General features: G+C 43.9%; 1 protein-coding gene and 1 long non-coding RNA gene across 2 annotated transcripts; both read left to right on the forward strand.

Moving 5' to 3' along the window:
• Positions 1-287: 287 nt before the first annotated feature.
• Positions 288-7782, forward strand: LOC142803599 (uncharacterized). The gene is made up of 3 exons (XR_012894188.1): positions 288-355; positions 3441-3559; positions 7424-7782. It is a non-coding gene; the product is annotated as an uncharacterized LOC142803599 (long non-coding RNA).
• A 4704-nt stretch (positions 7783-12486) lies between these two features.
• Positions 12487-20054, forward strand: LOC142803601 (lipopolysaccharide-induced tumor necrosis factor-alpha factor homolog). Its single transcript, XM_075888917.1, has 4 exons — positions 12487-12544; positions 15657-15740; positions 16767-16911; positions 19830-20054. The coding sequence occupies exons 2-4, from the start codon at positions 15716-15718 to the stop codon at positions 19933-19935; spliced, it is 276 nt and encodes a 91-aa protein (XP_075745032.1). The 5' UTR covers positions 12487-12544; positions 15657-15715; the 3' UTR covers positions 19936-20054.

Below are 20054 nucleotides of genomic sequence, written 5' to 3' on the forward strand. Positions count from 1 at the left end.
AGCTCCGCGTGTATTTATTTTTCACGTTGAAAATACGGGTGCCTTGTGAAACTACATTCACTGGCAATATGATGCACGTAATTTGGCTTTGTAGCCTTCGATTCACTGCCAATAAAAGTTGTCGCCAAGTGTGACAGATTAACATTATGCACGAGTAGAAATCTGACGATTGGTTAGGTGATTAAAAAATTGAGTGACCACAAAAATACAGAGATATATATATATATGCATATATACCTCGTCACATACTTATAGGCTCTGTTCCTTTCAGATCTGTTCCACGGCCAGTACCCATTTGTGTACGACAAGACAATTGTGTGTGGAACGACAGCGAAGAATTCTTCCGCAGGCCAGTGTAAGTTTCATCCATAGCAAGGGCTTTTGTGTCATGGCTCTCTATTTCTTCAATTACCATGATATGATTCAGGGAAAGTTTAGGTAAGACGAGGCGCATGACATTATTTGCTCTACGAATGGTAAATGAATTTCTACAAGAGTTTCCAATAAAAGTGCAGTTAGCAACTGATAACTATTGTGAACACGTGCTACTTTGACCTGTGTGTTTGTAGGCTAGTTGGGCAGCAGTGGAAGTGGTGAATCGCCCAGCGTCTCGAAACCTGACTTTTGACAAGTATGAAATATGGGCGTCAAAAGAGTGTGCCTAGACGGGACAACGAAAACAACACAAATGCACGGCACTGTGTGTGGGCTTTTTTCCCAGGTCCTGTCTTGGCACTCTCTTTTCAGGCTCATCAGGTACCAACTGGTCAACCTACAATCAATATTGAAATATGGCAATTTTGGGAATTTTCTCGTCACCTGTCTAACGCAGGTAGGTGCCACGATACAGAGGCGACAAGCAAACAACTACTCGTAAATTGGCAGCCCAGTAATGCCTTGTAAAATACCAGTTGATACAGCTTAGGCCGCCTGATTCTCAGTCTAGAATTCTCGATGATTTAACAGCGAAGTTGCGTTTTTTTTTTCTTGTCCGCTATAAGCCATTTTCTGTTTACACTACAGTTAAGGGTTACAAATAATATCTTTTACGATTTCTTTGGCTTCGTTTCCTTTGTATTTTGCTACGTTTTATCTGGCAGAGAAACCAGCTTCTTGAACGATTCGCAGCCTGGAACAAGACACATATATACGTTTTACCCGCTGGAATAAAAAAAAAGGCAGGCCTGCGCGGAAGGTGCCGCATAGTCACAGTGAAAGCTAGCAGAGCAGCCTTTCACAGCCTTTTCTAAACAAACACTCATTCTGTAACTACTGCAAGCACACTTGATGGGTACCCACTACGGCATTAATAATCATAATTTCTGGAAGTCGCGGAGGGCGAACCTGCCGGCGAGAGCTACGCTGCCGTCGGATATCGCTGGTGGCACAACCAGGCAGCTCAAAATGCTCCGAGCAGCTCAGAGGACAAAATAGAGCGAACGCGAAGCGCATGCAGCGTAAAATGAAAGACCTCGATAATAAAAAGGAGGCAACGACAGTGGCGAGACAAGTTCCGCGGCGGCCACCATGACTCCACAGTAGTACGCGCCTTCGTGCGTCGGCAGTTGTGGAACGGGCCCACGCCTTGTCTTTCGGGGTTTTCCGGTGGACGAGGCATTTGCGCTGCGCTCCGTCTGAGGATTTTGATGGGAAACGGGCTCCACTAAATTGTCCGTACCAGTCACGCTACTCGTGGCGTTTTCTATTCAATGTAAACCATGTGCCTATATACCAAATAGTCCCAGCCAGTTCTTTCTGAACAATGAGTCACGCAACTGCTGGAAGTGTGTAGTCTGCCACTGCTGCTAAACGAGATGCCCGAGCTGTGGCTTAACGCTGCCGACGCCAGAATACCGAGATGTGCGCCGCAGAAGCAGAAGTATTCGCTCAACTTACCACAAAATCTGAACGCTCAAGCAGCGGTGCTGAGCATTTGTATTAGGCAGTATCGTGATTGTCAGTGATCTTTTTTTCTTTACCATAACCATGGAGCCGAACCATGAGAATGAAATAACTAAATGGATAAGGATAGGGCGGTTCTCATTGCGCAAACTTTCTCAAATCATGAATGGCAATCTGCCACTGACCCTCAAGATGTAAGTATATAGCAGCTGCAGTTTGCCGGTACTTACTTACGGAGCAGAAACCTGAAGGCTTACAAAGAAGGTCCAGCTTAAATTGAGGACGACTCAGTGAGTGATGGAAATAGAAAGTGATAGGTGTATGTTTAAGAGACAAAAAGAGAGCAGCGAAATGGCCCTGCCACGGTGGTCTAGTGGCTAAAGTACTCGGCTGCAACCCGCAGGTCGCGGTATCGAATCCCGGCTGCGGCGGCTGCATTTCCTATGGAGGCGGAAATGTTGTAGGCCTATGTGCTCAGATTTGGGTGCACGTTAAAGAACCCGCAGGTGCTCAAAATTTTCGGAGCCCTTCACTACGGCGTCTCTCGTAATCATATGGTGGTTTCAGTACTTTAAAGCCCACATATAAATCAACTCAAATCAGTAACGAGAAATGGACTTAGGCCAGGCTTGTAGCACGCAAGCAGGATAACCACTGGTCATTAAGGGTAACTGAATATATCCCCAAAGTAAATGCGCGAAGATGAGACAAAAAGTTAAGTGGGCCGATGAGGTAAGCCATTTGGAATATGCATGATGTGTATCATTTTCGTGTCATACTGTTATGTTTTTTTTTCACAATTGAATAATACAATTCTTTCTCGTTTTCTATGTTATATTTTACTGAAGTCAAAAATTTTATTCAGCAGATTAATAATCATATCAATTTAACTATTGTTTATTGCGCATATTTCTTTTGTATTCCGGGCTACATATCCGGATTGATTTGATTTAAGCTGCATGTTGCTTTTTTATCATCTGTTATTGATCACATGGTCTGTATACTGCTTATGGGACCTTCACTTTGGTATGAATTATTAGTGTGATGGATTTTGTATTGCCATTTGTACAGCTGATGCTGTGTGCCAACAGGAGTTGGAGCCCTTTGTGAGGCCTTCGTAGCCTTTTGCTCCTGCTCCGTGTTTCTGGAATGGAAGAAAAAAAAATAAACTTCAAACTTCATACTTCAAACATTAAAAAGTTCGCAGCTGTAACGTGGCAGTAAAAAGCACAAGACCCAGTTGATTGGCGGATCATGGGAGGGGCCTTTGCCCTGCAGTGGGCGTAGTCAGGTTGATGATGATAATGCTGGACATAGTTCTCTTCCTTGAAAAAGGAGTCCCAGTCGATTCTGGTGAAAAAAATACAGCTTACACATTACCATGCAGATCAGGTGCGCTTCTTCAGTACCATGAAATATGCCCGCACTGCAATTAACTCGGCAATACCTGCAATATTTTCATTTTTCTTCTAGCATGCCGTGTATCTCCATTTCTCTATCGTTATGAGCATGCAGGTGTGATTACGCTGTACACCCAGTGGGGTCCACTGCCGGTGCCGGTGCTGTGTCCCTACTGCAAGCGTCAAATTGTCACGAAGACCGTTTACCATTCGGGGTTCCTCACTTGGATGCTCTGCGGCGCCCTGGCAGCCATCGGGTCAGTGGCCGTAATGCAGTGTTTACGCCACTGGCATGCGTATAGGGAACGTCTCCCTCCAGTGAAAATCTGCACCAAATGTCTTACTTCTTTAAACAACGTGAGCTTGAGCTTACTGGTGCTTCATACGAACACATACAGTGCGCGAAAAGAACAACACAGAGAAGCGCATCGCTGTGTCCGCGTCACGCTTCCGTGTTTTGTTCATTTTTCCCCCTATGGCTCCTAATATTATCGCTAATTAAGAGCGCAAGTTCTTTGGAAAATCAAAAGGCACCTGGCATTGATTCTTGACATTATGGCTGTATTTGGAAAATTCTATGAGGTGGCCCATGTGAAACGCTCCTTGTGAAGTGGTCGCGACATTAGTCTACAGATTCAAAACCATGCACTATAGGTACCACACTCCAAGACCATAGATGAAGTAGAATAGGTCTAACAGAGAACATAACAAAATTAGGAAAAATCCGCTAAGATGCAATGAGAGCGTAAACTGCATAGGAGCCGATACGGCAATCAGACGCATGCTTTAAATGTAGCGAACTTTTCTTCTTCCTGCGCGTAACAACTGGAGACATGAGCTTGTGGTGGGGTTTGGCTTGAGAGAAATCAGAAGTAGTTCAACAAAGGCAATAGATTAGTAAAAATCACTCTGTGTTTTCGTGAACTGTGATTCAGAGTGCTACATAAACATAAGGCATCTTTTCCCGAAGTCATACACTCCGTACATGATGGTGTGTATAAAGAATATATTAGCATCAAAACGAGTGTTCTCTCAATAGGGTGGTTCTTGATTGGCGGGTCTTCTATTTTGTATGAGCGTATGGCTAATTGTTGCGGAGAAGCAGCGCTTATCTCTTGAAAACTATCGAAGTAGAAGACAACCGTTCTGCCGTTATTCGTCATGGTCCGGAGCTATATCCTCTTACAAGGTTGCAAGGCAAAAATCATTAAATTATGCAATGTCCATGTCACCACAACTCTACCATAAAGAATATTGTACAGAGTTCATATCCACGCCAATACACTCCGATCGCAGATATATGCACAGTCTCGGCGAACTGCTTCCATCACCATGACCGTTACCCTCTTGCCCTGTATATCCAAAACGGGACACAACTGAAAAGGCAAAATGAGAAGTATACCAAAGGAAAAAATTCTTCAGCATCCGGCCAGCGCCTCCTAGCTCCGCAGCTCTATCACGTCTAATGTAACCACCGGAATAAAAAGTGCGAGCTATTTATATACGTCATTCACTGCTGGCGGTACACGGATTTATGAATAGCATGAGAGTGTTCTCTATGACGCAGTCTTTCTGCATTTTCTTTCCATTTTAAAATTAACCTTCAGATGCCCGCGAAAAGGGGGCTGCTTTCTGTGCCCAGCTGAGATGTGCAACAACAAATAAAGAAAAGAACAACGAATCCAATTTGAGTAAGACGCCACTGTGTGGCTGCAGGTGCACAGATTGACTATACGGGTCACAGTTTAAAGCAGAAAATGCCGGACCTGCACACAACCCGCAGCACAGTCCTGGAACAGCGGCAAAGCTGGAACAGCGGCTTTTCTAGAACCTTTTTTCAAACGCGTTTAGGGGGTCACTGCTACAAAAACACTTGCAGTTTACCCACTACGCCATATATCATTTTTATGTATATAGTGATAAACAATGCCATTCTTCGTCATGTTTTCTAGAACCTTTTTTTAAACGCGTTTAGGGGGTCACTGCTACAAAAACACTTGCAGTTTACCCACTACGCCATATATCATTTTTTATGTATATAGTGATAAACAATGCCATTCTTCGTCATTTTTTAGAGAAGCGTGGTGCCTGCTACACAAGTGCAATAAATTTTGTGCAATTTTTTGATGCAGTGGCTGACGACAATGAGGAATTGTGGCTCAGAATTTTGTAATGGGTTGGAGCATTCGACGACCCACTGGTTACCCAATTCTTCTTGTATGACGCCTCGTTGATCCTTTGCTGTTCTAAAACACTTTATTCGTCACACTAAAAAGATTGGTTTCCAGACAGGAAGCCTGTCTAGGGTCAGTTTGCAACGAAATTTAAAGCACTGGCGTGGCTCGGTGGCATAACATTGGGCTACCATGCAGGGTGACACGGCTTCGAATTCCATTTCGTCATTGGTGTTTTTACTTACTTAGATTTCTATTATTTATTGTGATAGTGGGTACTAACACCTGTGGCGGAGGCGGACAGCTGCAGCGCCTGCGACCCTTCTTGTGATCTTCTAACAGCTATCACTGTGAAAGAGGCATCAATGAGCATCGAGTTCCTATCGTGCAATTGCACCACACTTTGCTAACACATACGTAACCACTGCGACAGTTGATATGTCCCGCTTGTCCTGTGTATACCTGTGCGTTTATATGAAGCTTGTTTTAGGTCCAACAGGGCACTGCAAGTTTCTAGTCACTTGTCGTAATTTGCGTGATATTTGGATTTTCTGCTATCTTACTCAGTACTTTGGTCACGCGGCAAAACTGTGACACGTGCATCGCTCGTTAAAGAAGCCCAACTGGTCGAGATTTCCGGAGCCCATCAATACGGCGTCTCTCATAACCATGTGGCGCTTTCGACACGTTAAACTCCACATATCAACTCAAGCACACGCATCGCTACTGCGACTTCGTGTAGCACAATCTTTACGTGTTACTTCGGGGCCCTCGTTGTAACGACTTACCACCCGTAATAGGGAAGTACGTACATGGTACCATCTTTAATGAATAAACAGAGCGAAAGAAAACGAGGACGCGCAGAGGAACGACAGACGACAGTGCTGTCGTTCTTGTGTCGTTCCTCATGTCGTCCTCGTGTTCTGTCGCGCCATTTACTCATGCAAGATGGAAACACAACAACCTAACCCAGTTACCTGTTTGATTGAAGTGCATGCTTTTCTTACCTGCACCTCTGCTTACAGTGAATGCTGCTATGAGTTAACAACAAAAAGTCGACTCTGGTAGCATAGTTGTCCGCCGCCGCCGCCACTGCTACACTTACCCGCTTTCGCGCGAAATGAAAAGAAAATGTCCAGGCACAACCAGGATTTGAAACGAGGCCTTACTTACGGCAGTGAAGCATCCTATCACAGCGTCATGCCGATGTTTGTAACAAACTTGCAGGGAGACCTTATACAGGCGTCATGTCACGCAAGCAATCGTGTTCACCGATGTAGTATAGCCTGGCAGAAAGAGAAAATAATAACAACCAAGAGTAACACAATGGGAGTTGCGTATACCGAGTGGGCCTTTTAAGACTCTCCATGCATTGCAAGGACTAGGCCACGATTTTCATCATCAAGCACGGTATCAACAAAGGGCACGTAATGTCTTCCTGACAGGTAGTGAACACGTCACTTAATCGAAGAACGATAAGTAATGGCACAGTACCTTTACCTAATAAGAATTATGATAACTGGCTTGGAGTGGGTACCTTGTAAATGCACTTGTACTACTTGCCTGACATGAGTTTATAACAGGGTCTTTGAAAGTGCCTCTTCCCACTTTTGCCGGGACAGGGCCGTGCGTTCTTTTATGCAGATAAATAACTCGCATGCTTCCTTTGCAATGTTTAGTATTTTTCGAACACATATTTATCTTATAGACAGCCTACAGCTACCCAATAAGAACATGGCACGCTCATTCCCCTGGCCTTTCTTTTTCTAAACACATTAAGGTATACACACCACAAAACGATTCGCTCTTTTTTTTCTTTCTCGAAGCTCACAGTTTTTTGTTGATGATAATATTTGTACGTTATCAGAAAGAACTGTTTTTAAAGCGTGTGCACCATGATACAGGATGCAGTTCGTGAGGGTGTCGCCTCGCCTTTATTCCTTACAGGTGCTTCCTCGGCTGTTGTCTGGCCCCCTTCTGCATTAGAGGTTGCCAAGACATCTCCCACGTCTGTCCCGAGTGCAACAGGGTGTTGGGCACCTTTCGCAGAGTGTAAGCGACGCCGTGGCGAGACTGAGCTCTGCGGCAGTGAAGGCAGAAGGTGATGGATGCTTCGTCGGGCTCTTCCAAACGGTCCTCCGGATTCATCGAGCACGACGGCCGAGCCAGCTCGCCACGCAAAATGTCTGGTTCGGCCTCACCCAATCGTCTCGCGCCACTCTCTCAGCGGGGCAAGTATTGTCCGTTAAAGGTCATATATTAAAATATGTAACTTAAATATACGGATAGTCGCTCAGAGCTCAAATTCCGCTGAACCTCCCTAATGTCAACATTGTCTAGTGTGTCAGCAAGAACGAGCCCTTTTTTGTTTTGTTTTTTGTGATTAGGCGTGGATTTGTCATGTTCTTTCTCGGGATTCGTCATTTTATTTCTGTATGCCCCACGCGAAATAAGCACGAATTTACGAAAGAGGCCAATTGTGCTACTACTGTGGTGAGTGGTTAATGGTATCATTATTAGCAGTTAAAAAGCCCTCGAATGTAAATTTCCCTCGAATATAAGAAGTCCTTGAATATAATCTTTTCTGTCTTCAAACGGGCATGTAAACCACAGTGTTTTGTTTTTTGTTTTTTATTTGAGCAAGAAAGTGGCGTCGTACGATGCAATACTGACAAGTAACGAGCGCCCGCACGAAAGTCGTTAGGTGATGTACTAGCGGCGTCTACCGACGAGTTGGGGAAATATTAGTAGCGCCTGTCCCTCGATGTAGTGAAGGGATGTCAAGTGACGACGACCGTTTGAAGAAAATTCTGCCTGCCTCTTTTTATGTTCAAAATGATGGTAAATGGAGGTGGTATGTCTCAGTTGCACTCACTTACATCTATCTCAGCGAAATGAACAGTTCGAGAAGAGGGTCATCAACATCGCGATCAATTATCAGCTTTGCTGGAGAATCACTACCTTTCTCAATGTGAAAGAGTTTTATGCCGAAGTCCAGCGATACTTTACTGACGCATTTCCGTCAAACATAAGATGCAGTAAAATGTACATTAAAAGATGACAAAAAATGCTAGGACAATAAATTCCGTAGCTGGGAATCGATATCACGATCCCTCGCTCTTCAGCGAGCGGCGCTAAATTACTCAGCCACAGCGTGCACTTTCTTCAGTGTATACTAACAAGATAACAAGGTACTTAGCTACGGAGTAGAAACCTGGAGACTTACATAGAGGGTTCAGCTTACAATGAGGACGACGCAGCGACCAATGGAAAGAAAAATGGTAGGTGTAACCTTAAGAGACAAGAAGAGAGCAGAATGTATTAGGGAACAAACCGGGGTTCAGGATATCATAGTTGAAATGAAGAAGAGGAAATGGACATGGGCCGGGCATGTAGCACGAAGACAGGATAGCCGCTGGTCATTAATGGTAACTAACTGGATTCCTAGAGAAGGTAAACGGGTTAGGGGGAGAAAGAAGGTTAGGTGGGCAGATGAGATTAAGAAGTTTGCGAGTTGAAATCGGCAGTAGCAAGCACAGGACTGAGTTGACTGGCGGAACATGGGTGAGGCCTCTGTCCTGCAGTGGACGTAGTCAGGATGATGATGATGATGATGATGATGATGATGATGATAAAAAAGTTATTTACGTACACCATGTTTTGTTGGTGGCACTCTGCTCTCAATGAGTGACATTTCTGCATATTCTCGTTATCACTAGCGAGATGGCGCGAACAGCGAGATGGAGGCGTCTTAAAAGTCATGGCCCAGCTCTTTGCAATGCGCATGCGCTTCCATCACCCATTAAAGCGCTGGCGCAAGTAAGCCCATAATTATCTCGAGATGGAGGCTACTTGTACGTCCTCTGCGTTCACCTCAAAGTTTGCTGGCAAGTTACCGATCACTTGCTGCAGCGGTGGTGTTTGCGAAAGGAGTGCGCTGCTCAAACACTAAGACCTAACAACTGTGTCAGTCAGCCGTGAGCTCGTGCTGGCCTATTGTACACGTTGCTTGTATTTCGTGTCTGCTTTTTTTTCTTTGCGTTTGAGCGGCGCGCTGCAAGTTTTGAGCTCCTTGCGTTGTCTGGTTGACATCCCGATTTCTAGTTACCGCCTTCATTGCATCGACCTTGCGGCAAAAGTGTGAATTCTTTGTATGCTTGGTGATGTCATCTTGGCGTGAGGTTCATTATATGCTGTATCCATGTGTACGTTAACAAGCTCAGCTACCACAATGGTGAAATAATGATCATCGGCGTTATTTATCGCTATGGAGGTGTACCACTATAGGCGTCAACGTGGGTGCATCCACGTCAAACGGTGGTACAGCTATCACATGCCAATAGTCCATTGTACACTCTCTGATATATCAATGAGCAATAAACACTCAACCACGCCTGTTAAAACAGGTTTCCTTTTCGTGTCGTACTGACCCCTATGATGGAGAGATGCCCCACCGCGGTGGTCTAGTGGCTAAGGTACTCGGCTGCTGACCCGCAGGTCGCGGGATTGAATCCCGGCTGCGGCGACTGCATTTCTGATAGAGGCGGATATGGTCTAGGCCCGTGTGCTCAGATTTGATTGCACGTTAAAGAACCTCAGGTGGTCAAAATTTCCGGAGTTTTTCACTGTGGCGTCCCTCATAATCTTATGGTGGTTTTGGAACGTTAAACGCCACATATCACTCAAACAATGATGGAGAAATAAGTCATAGTTTTTTGAAAGAATCTCATATATAACAATTCAGCTATCAATGTATCTACTTGACTTTCAAACCAGCTGCTGCCGCTATAAGCAGTACCAAAGGAGGCACCTTTTGTTCCAACATGAAAAAGTTGGGTAAAAAAAGGCAATTTGCAGTCACTTCAAATTATGGCGTTTTCTGGCATAACCAATAATGTTGCAGATTCTCTTTTGCGCTCTAGTTCGTGGTTATACTGAATTTCTCGTCTTGGCTGTATTGAAGACTTGGCTGTTATAACTTGCTTGTGATTAAACTATGATAATTGAAACATTTATTGCTTATATGAATAAAGCGATGAATTACTTTAGTGAACGGGTTAATCAGAGATGTGAAGACGTTCTTCAAGTAAGTTACGTAAAAATTTGGCCGGTAAAGGAAATAAAACAGCTAAGCTAATTCAATTGCTAAGCCTCAAGCGTGGGCGTTAGCGCCTCCAAGATTTGGTTTTACGTATATGCCCTCTCAATAAAGTGCGCCTAAAACTTGCATCAGAGATTAACCTTCTTCGTCCAAGCGCAATGTTAATTTCTTTTTTTCTAAGAATAAAATTAGTATCCGCAGTTTCGCATGCTACTCCGTGATATCAATATCACGGAGTAGCATGCAAACTTTTTTAGACAAACATTTTTAAAATTAGCAGTGGCCATACACGCAGCATGCTACAATCTACAACATATTCATAAATTTGCTGAAGGAATATCGGCGAAGTAGTAGATGGGTGACACTAAACTTCCGCATTTGATAGGTGGAATGTCTGATCTGTCTTGCCTAATTCTTTACCTTTTCGAAGTTGCTCACAATGACCGGACATACTAAAGAGTTCTGAGCACCTTGCGTTCGCGAAAAACAATTTCGAAATATGCTCTCATGAGCAAACCTTTCAGCATTTCCGAATACCTTTAGCACAGTGGCAATGACGAGGACTATACCATTTATGGCCACCCAGCCGCTTCACGTCGCCGCATCAACGGCCCAACTCGGGGCCGGTCACTTTTCGGAAAAGTGTAAACAATCAACAGAGGCACGTATGGCTTCTGTTTGTCACAACAACAACGATCATCCGACGAAGAAGCGGTGACGCATTTAGAAGAACGATCAGCAAGCCAAGCTTAAAAGTGACATTCGCCACTGGAAAACTTGACAAGCCGCATAGCGGCGGTGGACTGAACCGACGCAGCCGTGGTCCGACGACACGACCTAACCGGTACGCGATAAGACGACCTACCGACATGAACGTGCACATTGACATCCACAACGTCGTCGCAATGAACGACACCGGAGCAGATTACGCAGCCATTCGAAGACCAATTGCCGCGAACTCGAAGAGAGACAGAATCACTTGGACAGGCCTCGAAATCCTGACATGTGTAGGTTAAGGTAAGCTGGTAACGCCAGATGGAATCAGAGTAGCAAGGCTCACAACATTATATAGCAGCAGGATTTATCGCGAGCTTCGTAGCCCTACAGCGTCGCTTAAGTGTCGTTTGGTTGTGCCAGAAAAGCAAGTAGGGCAGTAGCACGTAATGGTGAAATGCCTTATTGGGTGAACTTTTCATCAAAAGAATAGAAGTGAAAGACCGATTGAAGCAATAGCCTCATTCACAATCGTCGGTCTTCTGTAACCTAACAAGTGACAGATCTTCGGTATTTATACATGTAACATCGGACAATCCAGCGTTATTGTTGGCGATCGCGTTTGTTCCATAACGAACGCTATAGTGTGCTTTTTATGCGTATAACGTTATTAGAAACTTCTAAAATACATGGGAAGGTTCCAAGTCATTCAGGTGCAATTTTCGCAACGCAGTGGTTAGAAATGCAACGTGCGGGTTACCTAAAAATAGAAAAGGGAACGCGTGCAACAGAATTATTAGCAAGCGCATGTGGGCGCTGGGGAGAGAAAAGCTTTCATGAGGTGAAATCGACAGACTTACTTTCAAAGTTATTTGTGCCTTACCGGCTAGCCATAGCCAATGAGCAACAGTGTTCGCCGGCATCTTCTATTCTTAAATAGTCTAAAACACAGCTCAAGTTACCAAGTTATTTCATACTCCCTTATTTTTTATGCCGCGGTTGCATTTATTGCTGCTGTCAGCCAAGAGTAAAATAAACAAAAAATTAAAGCAATGACAATTCCGGTTGAACCAGAATTACGGCACTCAAATTTCGTGCCTCATTTTCGCTCTTGAGTTTACATCTTGTTATAGTCAACTATATCTTATGTATTGTTGTGAAGCTTTGCCTTCCGTTTTGTTTTTGATCAGCCGTCGAAAAGCAAGTCAAGAACGAGGCGACTCAAGTGAAGCAATGTCCCTGCAGCATTCCAGGTAACAGTGAGTTATCTTGCGCATTCTGCACGAGCACCCAAAGCGAATTAATCATTGCGACCACTAATTATTTGGCTGCAAGCGCGAGTGGTGATGCATTATTTACTATTCATAAGAGCAATTCCATTTCCGAAAAAAACAGGGCTAAAAAATCAGGACAAAATAAGAGGTAAGACAGAGCGTGGACTATTATAACAGAGAGGTTTGCTAAGATGAAAGCCTTATATAGTTGATAGCCTAGCACCTTCATCGAAGCGATCTTGTCATGTGATAGTACGCCCTAAGACATTATCAGGACCTCACACGTCCTCAATATTTGACGTCACATGGCATGAAGTGATACGATGACGTCATCACAAGACACGATCACTTGGGAAAAGGGGCACCGATACTGGAGTCATTAAAGAACTGCTTTAGCAGTTAAGAAATTTTCGTTCTTTTATTTTCTTTTCAATTTTTAAGGGCGTAGTATAGATCAATGCAACTTATCCAGAAAAGATGGCTTCGGCAAATGCACAACAGACCCTGCCAGTTCATCTGGAATAGTGGCTCGAAAATATTTGAAGGGGAACAGGAAATAGGTAAAAGAGCTGCGCAGCCAAGTGCTGCGGAGCTCCCTTTACTTTTCTCGCTTCTGAGACGCTTCGTTCTCGAAAAAGCCCCGCCGCGGTGGTCTAGCGACTAAGGTACTCGGCTGCTGACCCGCAGGTTGTGGGATTGAATCCCGGCTGCGGCGGCTGCATTTTCGATAGAGGTGTAAATGCTGAGGCCCATGTGCTCAGATTTGGGTGCACGTTAAAGAACCCCAGGTGGTCGAAATTTCCGGAGCCCTCCACAACGGCGTCTCTCATAATCATATGGTGGTTTTGGGACGTTAAACCACACATATCAATCAATCAATCTTTCTCGGAAAAGCCTTTGTACATGGTGGCCGACGCCCTTTATATGTTCAGTATTTTTTTTCTGCCTTTTACTCGTGATCATTGTGGTTTGCATCAGAATGTATTGTCAATAGCCTCGTCTAGTATTTGCACATTTCCACAGAGTTCACGTTATAAATCAGGAGAAAAAAAGCACAAACTCTATTATAGCAGAAGTGCTCTCGCATTTTACTTGTGACTTTTTTATTTGTTTCTCTTACCTAGAATGACGACAAGTTATGTTCGTAGTGTGATAATGCTAAATATAGAACATAATATTTATTATTTTTTTGGCAGTAGGATTGAAGGAATTAGTGAACACCGAGAAGCTAGATTTGTTTGTTTGTGTTTGTTTGTTTGTTCGGACGGACGGATGGACGGTTGTTTTAAACCAGCGAAAACTACTAAAACGAGTAATCAAGACTTCCCTTTTGCCACAGTCGTAGCGCGGAGTTCTCTTCCTCTACACAGCCATCTGCTCCAACTATATTCTTTTTGTGCTGGCCTGAAAACAAAATATTCCGCAGACACAGTGTGCTTCTAGCAAACTACACTCTCAAATTCATTTATTCGAGCAGACACTTTTATCATTAGATCCTGGGCCCGTATTCGCAAGAACGTTTTGCGCGAAAAAATCAAAAGGGTTCATTTAGCACAACCACGATGCAAGACATATCATTAGTGATGGGGGCTGACAAATTGAAAGTGCACTTGCCATAGAGAAGTTTTGTGAATTGTGCATGAATCTTCAAGCGTCCCCATGAGATCGACAGCAGGCTTGACCAGTAAGCCATAATCTAGTGCATTTTAACAATGCTCTACACAATAACCCGAGTGGCGATCAATCATATGCGATGCATGAATGAGGGAGGTTGATATGTCTCTTTAAGATCAGTACAACGTTACGAGGAGGACGTAAATTATGCCATACATGACTTCCGCGTTAAGATCTAAATATTTGCACCTGGCATTTGTGTTCGCCCTCCATCCACTTCACGTAATACCAAACTGGGTATATGGGAAGCTAGCGAAACGGCCGCGAGTGCGCTATCAGCGTAGCAATTAGTCATGTTTCACATGACACGCATGTCATGATTGTCACGTGTGGACGTGTCATTTACCTTCATCATCTATTTGCGTCACGTAATAGCAAATTTGGTATATGTGAAGCTAGCGCAACGGCCGCGAGTGCGCTATGAGCGTAGCATGTAGTCATGTTTCATATGACCCGCACGTCATGATTATCATGTGTGGACGTGTCATTTACCTTCGTCGTCCATTCGCGTCACGTAATACCAAACTAGGTATATGTGAAGCTAGTGAAATAGCCGCGAGCGCATCATGAGCGTGGTATGTAATCATGTTCTTACATTCCACGCATGTCATGACTATGATGTTAGCACCAGTCATATAGCTTTGCCATCTGTTCGCGTCACGTAATAGCAAACTTGGCATATGTGAAGCTTGCGAAACAACCATGAATGCACCATGCGCGTGGCGTGTAGTAATGATTGATTGATTGATATGTGGGGTTTAACGTCCCAAAACCACCATATGATTATGAGAGACGCCGTAGTGGAGGGCTCCGGAAATTTCGACCACCTGGGATTCTTTAACGTGCACTTAAATCTGAGCACACGCGCCTACAACATTTCCGCCTCCATCGTAAATGCAGCCGCTGCAGCCGGGATTCGATCCCGCGACCTGCAGGTCAGCAGCCGAGTACCTTAGCCACTAGACCACCGCGGCGGGGCGTAGTAATGACTTAGATGGCATGCATGTAATGATTTCGATGTTAGGGCTTGTCACTTACGTTCACCATGCAGTCATGTCATGCCATACCAGTTTTGCAATATGTCATGTGAACGAAACCATCGCAAGAGCATCAAGATCATGATATGTAATTTAGCACATTCATGACATGCCATGATTTTTATGTTATAGCTGGTCACTTGTGCTCGACATACAGTCCTGTTATGCGATACCAGTTTTGGTATAGATCTCATTATCGAAACAGCCAGAAGAGCTAAAAGTCGTAGGTGGCTTGATACATAGATATGATTAAAGTCGCCAAAATTCGCTCAGAAATTTTCGCATTTAATAAAGGCTTTCACCCTTTCACTCTCCATTTCTCGCTGTCACTGTGGCATTCGCGCATTTAAGTGCTACAACTCCTCACTGTTCTTCAACAGATCAAGGCTACGTATATGCCCCAGCTGTGCCACTAACCACCTGCGTTGGCAACCCCGCCATGGTGTTCGGCCAACCAGGCCCAGGTAAAAGAAATAGCCGTTTAACGAGTATTTTTTACTGTTATTGTGTCACTGCGATACATTATAGCATAAGGCATGTTGAGCTTTTGGTTTAACAGATAATCGAAGCAAGGAATCTAAGATTTTTCTAAAACTGAAATATCATTGATTGATTGATTGATTGATTGATTGATTGATTGATTGATTGATTGATTGATTGATTGATTGATTGATTGATTGATTGATCGATCGATCTTTGTGTGCATTCCACCTAGAGTGTAAGGATTGGGATATCATATGGCAAGCGTCTTACGGTGGTCTAGAACGACCACTTCCCTATATCATTCAAACCTACACAATTTATGCATTCTTGAACTGCTACTATTTTCCGTCTTCTATAGGCAATAACACAATGGAGTATCGGTTCCTAAATAAGATTCATGACACGCTAACTTGGGTAATACAAATTCCCGGAAGTTAAATTGTTATTTAGTAGTATCGTTTTGGTTATATATTGAGAGGCATGTACGACACGAAAGTTTGACACTGGGGTCTTCTGTATTCGGCCGCGGCGGTTGCATTTTCGATGAAAGTGAAAATGTTCGAGGGACGTGTACTAAGATTTAGGTGCACGGTAAAGCATTTTAGATAAACTAAATTTCTATAGCTCTCCTTTATGGCACGCCTCATAATGATATCCTAGTTTTAAGACGATAAACTCCTATTACTAATATAAGGTCTTCCTTAATCTTGTCCCGTCCCCTTCATTGCACAGGATCATATTGTTGAAAATATCCATCCATGTTAAGGCCACTGCTTGCGCCTCCACGTGACGCGAAGTGCGTTCACTATTGAGGAAGTGTGAGTGAGTGATTTTAAATGAAAAGAAGAGAAAAAGTGAGCCCCGTAACTGTCTCTCAGGGGGAGGACACCTCAACAGTAGCTCACGAGGGGGGGTGGGGGTAAAGGAGGGATTCTTTAGCGCTGCTCGTTATGTAGGCTTGGAGTTGGGTCTTTTCTGAACGTTTATGTACGCCTTGACGCACGCAGTGTCCATTGTCACGGTGTTCAGCAGCTGGGGCCCTCACCCGGTAGCTGTGTCGTGTCCCTACTGCGAGGCGTTCGTGACGACACGAGTGTGTCCTCAACCTGGGTTGCTCACCTGGCTCGTCTGCAGTGGGATGGTTATGCTTGGGTGCGTCCTACTCATTTAGCAAAAAAAAAAATAGGCAGGGAACTAAACGAAATTTTCATAATGCATCTCGGCCTAAGCATTGGCCAAGTACAGCGACAACTCTATCGAGCCGATGGATTCGCGGCGTTTCGACAGGCATCGACATAATGATCTTTCAAGAAGGCCCACGTGACACAGGTATCATTTTTTTTTCTAGCCGATGTGATATTCGGGCCCCGCAGCCCTCCGGAAGCTGTCTGCGTCTAGCGAGGCTTTAACAAGAAATTGTTTTCTTCCGGGGTCCCCCAAGACATCCCTGACTTACTTTTGTCGCGCAGATAACAATGTCGAAATTCACATAAAGAGAATGCAAAGTTCCCCATTTCGGGAGACCCGGGAGTCGAACCCATGACGTCTCAGTCTGCGGGGATATATTATACCGGGTGCCTAATTAACTACGCCACCGGTGCATATAGAAAGAATATCAGGGCACCTTATAAATCCCACACTCCTTTTTTCTGTATCTGCGCTTTTCGATTGGTGCAGTGAGGCCGCCGCCATTTGAGGAACATATCTGAGAGGGAGAATATCACCCTCAGTATCTGTGAAGCCACCAAGACACGTTTCCTTAAATTTCAATATGCTTGCATCATCAGCTTTAGCATAATTCTTAAAGCAATGTGTCTTACTGCGTTAAGCGATGAGATGTTTAAATATACACATTGAGGTGACAGGAACAAGCTGGTGATGGGATAGACCTTTGTCAACTGTAACGACGTATTCCGGCAAGTCACTATTCACAAATAGCAGGTCAAGAGCCGTATTTAAATAACCTCAAACATAGGTGTGTTCAATAACCATTTGAATAAAATCGTGTTCCAGTAGAATATCAGAGATAATGCAAGTATTTTGGTCATGCTTAGGGTCAAGCTGAAGACGTTCTCAGTCAATACTAGGCAGATTGAAATCGCCTACAAGAAAAATTTTCTTATGCTGAGAAGGAGACATGTATTCTTTCAGCCAGATTAGGTAATCGAGTGCCATGTCTGGTGGTCTGCAACATGCGAATAAAACAAACTAATGCCCTCAACACGACAAATGGATGCATCCGCACTCAATGTCGGGTATTTTATCAATAAGTGTTGCTACTATTAGTTCCTTCGATAGAACAGCAATACCGCCACCTTTGTGTGTACTCTATCTCTACGACAGTATTCATAGAAAATTGAGAATATTAGGTCATCTCCAGCTTGATTATGTAACCATGTCTCTATAATGACAGTAACATCACGTCTTCAGGTTGACTCAAAGCATGACCACAATACTTGTATTATCTCTGACATCATGCTAGAACAGGATTTAATTTGTGTTATTGAACCGACCTGCGTTCAAGATTCTTCAAGTACACTGTTCTTGAGCTGCTATTTGTGAATCGTGACTTTTCGGAATACGTTGTTACAGCCAGATACCACGGAAATTAAGTTGCTTCTATATGACCCTCAGGTCATCTATAGGAGCAACTGCGTTTCCGGGGTATCTGGCTTACGGATAACGCTGCGGGTGTTTATGTTAGCGATACGCAACTCTATTATTTGTGGTGAATCTGCGTGCGCAGTACTCTTGCCTTTATCTGTGCAAGAGAAACTACCTTCGGGCTTTTAACATTGTTGTCTTGCCTACCTACATCTGCACATGGGCGTGATTTGTCGTCGGGCGATTTCGTACCCCGGCCTCGTTTTTTAATATGTTCTTTATCATTTTTTTCTTCAACCCAGAGATAAGCAATGCCGTAAATTTACGTCTTCTCAAAGGATAACGTAACTTTGTCGTGTTTTTCTTGGTTCGTCTTCACATTTGCCCACAGTTTTCGTCTGTTGTCCCGAACGTTCCGAGAAGAGGCTTCGCTGATCCATCTAAGAGTGTTTTCAATTTATATCCTCTTCTTCGAATAATGGATTTGTCCCTCGAGTTCATAAGCCTTACGATGATGGGATGGTGTTCGTTCGATGCCGGTTTTTCGAATCTATTACTTTGTTCCGTAGATATATTCTCTAGTTCAAGAACGCTGTAAAAAAATGTCCTTGTGTACGGTAATTTCTAAGGTTTCTGAGTTTGCACCGTTTGTTTCAGTCATTACGTAAATTATTAGGTTATATCACTGGCTGTAGTTTCCTAGTTAATCTACTTTCTTTTATGGTAACTTACCTACGCCACTAATGCGGTCAAGCAGTGCCTGATAAGAGTTAATCTGGTTATCCAGGTTTGAAAGAACATCTACTTTCTTTTCGATTTCAACAAGTTACTTCTCTTCAATTCTCTTAGTGCCACGTGATATTTACTTCAGATGCTTTGAAATAGGGTAAATATCAGGACCTGAGTTGGATTCGATGTACCCTTCCAGAAGTAGCCACTTTCTGAGAAACTCTAACGGCATGCGATAAACAACTCGGCCGCCGGCAAGGCAGCACCGACAAAGAAGGATCACTTGAACGACAACATTTGCCATAACATTTTTTCACCAGCGCGGCAAGAAGAAAAGGATTGTGAACGATCCACATTGTTCCGGTGCCACCTTGCCCTATTCATCTGGAGTTCGCCACTATGGCATGCCCCATCATTGTTTTGGCACGTTAAAACCACAGTTCATGCTGTATTTATTTCTTTTTTGTGTGTGTTTCTCTAGGGTGTGAGGCGAGTCAAGCCGAAATTATGCCGCTATTATTATTCTACCATCCTCGTTGTTTGCGCATGCGATTCACTTGTGGTTTCAACAATAAGTTCAATAATTCTGGTAGTCAGGGGTATAGAAGCGATGATCAGAGTTTTCATTTGAGTAAGAGTGAAAGCAATATAAATTATAACTATCACGACGACGTCGAAATGTCATTCTTGTTGCACGATGGTTCACTTAGTTATACTGCACCACTTTGTCTGTGCAGCTGCGTACCCTGCTGCTTCCTTCCATTCTGTGTGTTCGAGTGCCAGGACGTTGAGCACTTCTGTCCCAACTGCAGACGCATACTGGGCGTCTACCGGCGCATCTGAGTGGGCAACAGCTTCTCTCGTTGTCTGAGGATATACTAGCACAGCCGCTTCGCGTTTGGACTCTGCTCTCGCAACAAATTTTTACTTTGATTTAGATTAGTTCACGCGCGTAGAATCAT

This window comes from Rhipicephalus microplus, chromosome 1, assembly GCF_043290135.1.
Source record: "Rhipicephalus microplus isolate Deutch F79 chromosome 1, USDA_Rmic, whole genome shotgun sequence".
In the NCBI taxonomy this organism is placed as follows: Eukaryota; Metazoa; Arthropoda; class Arachnida; order Ixodida; family Ixodidae; genus Rhipicephalus; species Rhipicephalus microplus.

What these genes read in the sequence shown, in the direction of transcription:
- LOC142803601 (XM_075888917.1), top strand. Translation starts at nt 15,716, where the DNA reads ATGGTGTTCGGCCAACCAGGCCCAG. An exon ending in GTTCGGCCAACCAGGCCCAG is followed by an intron (nt 15,741 to 16,766) that starts GTAAAAGAAATA and finishes TGACGCACGCAG; the next exon opens with TGTCCATTGTCACGGTGTTC. An exon ending in AGTGGGATGGTTATGCTTGG is followed by an intron (nt 16,912 to 19,829) that starts GTGCGTCCTACT and finishes TTGTCTGTGCAG; the next exon opens with CTGCGTACCCTGCTGCTTCC.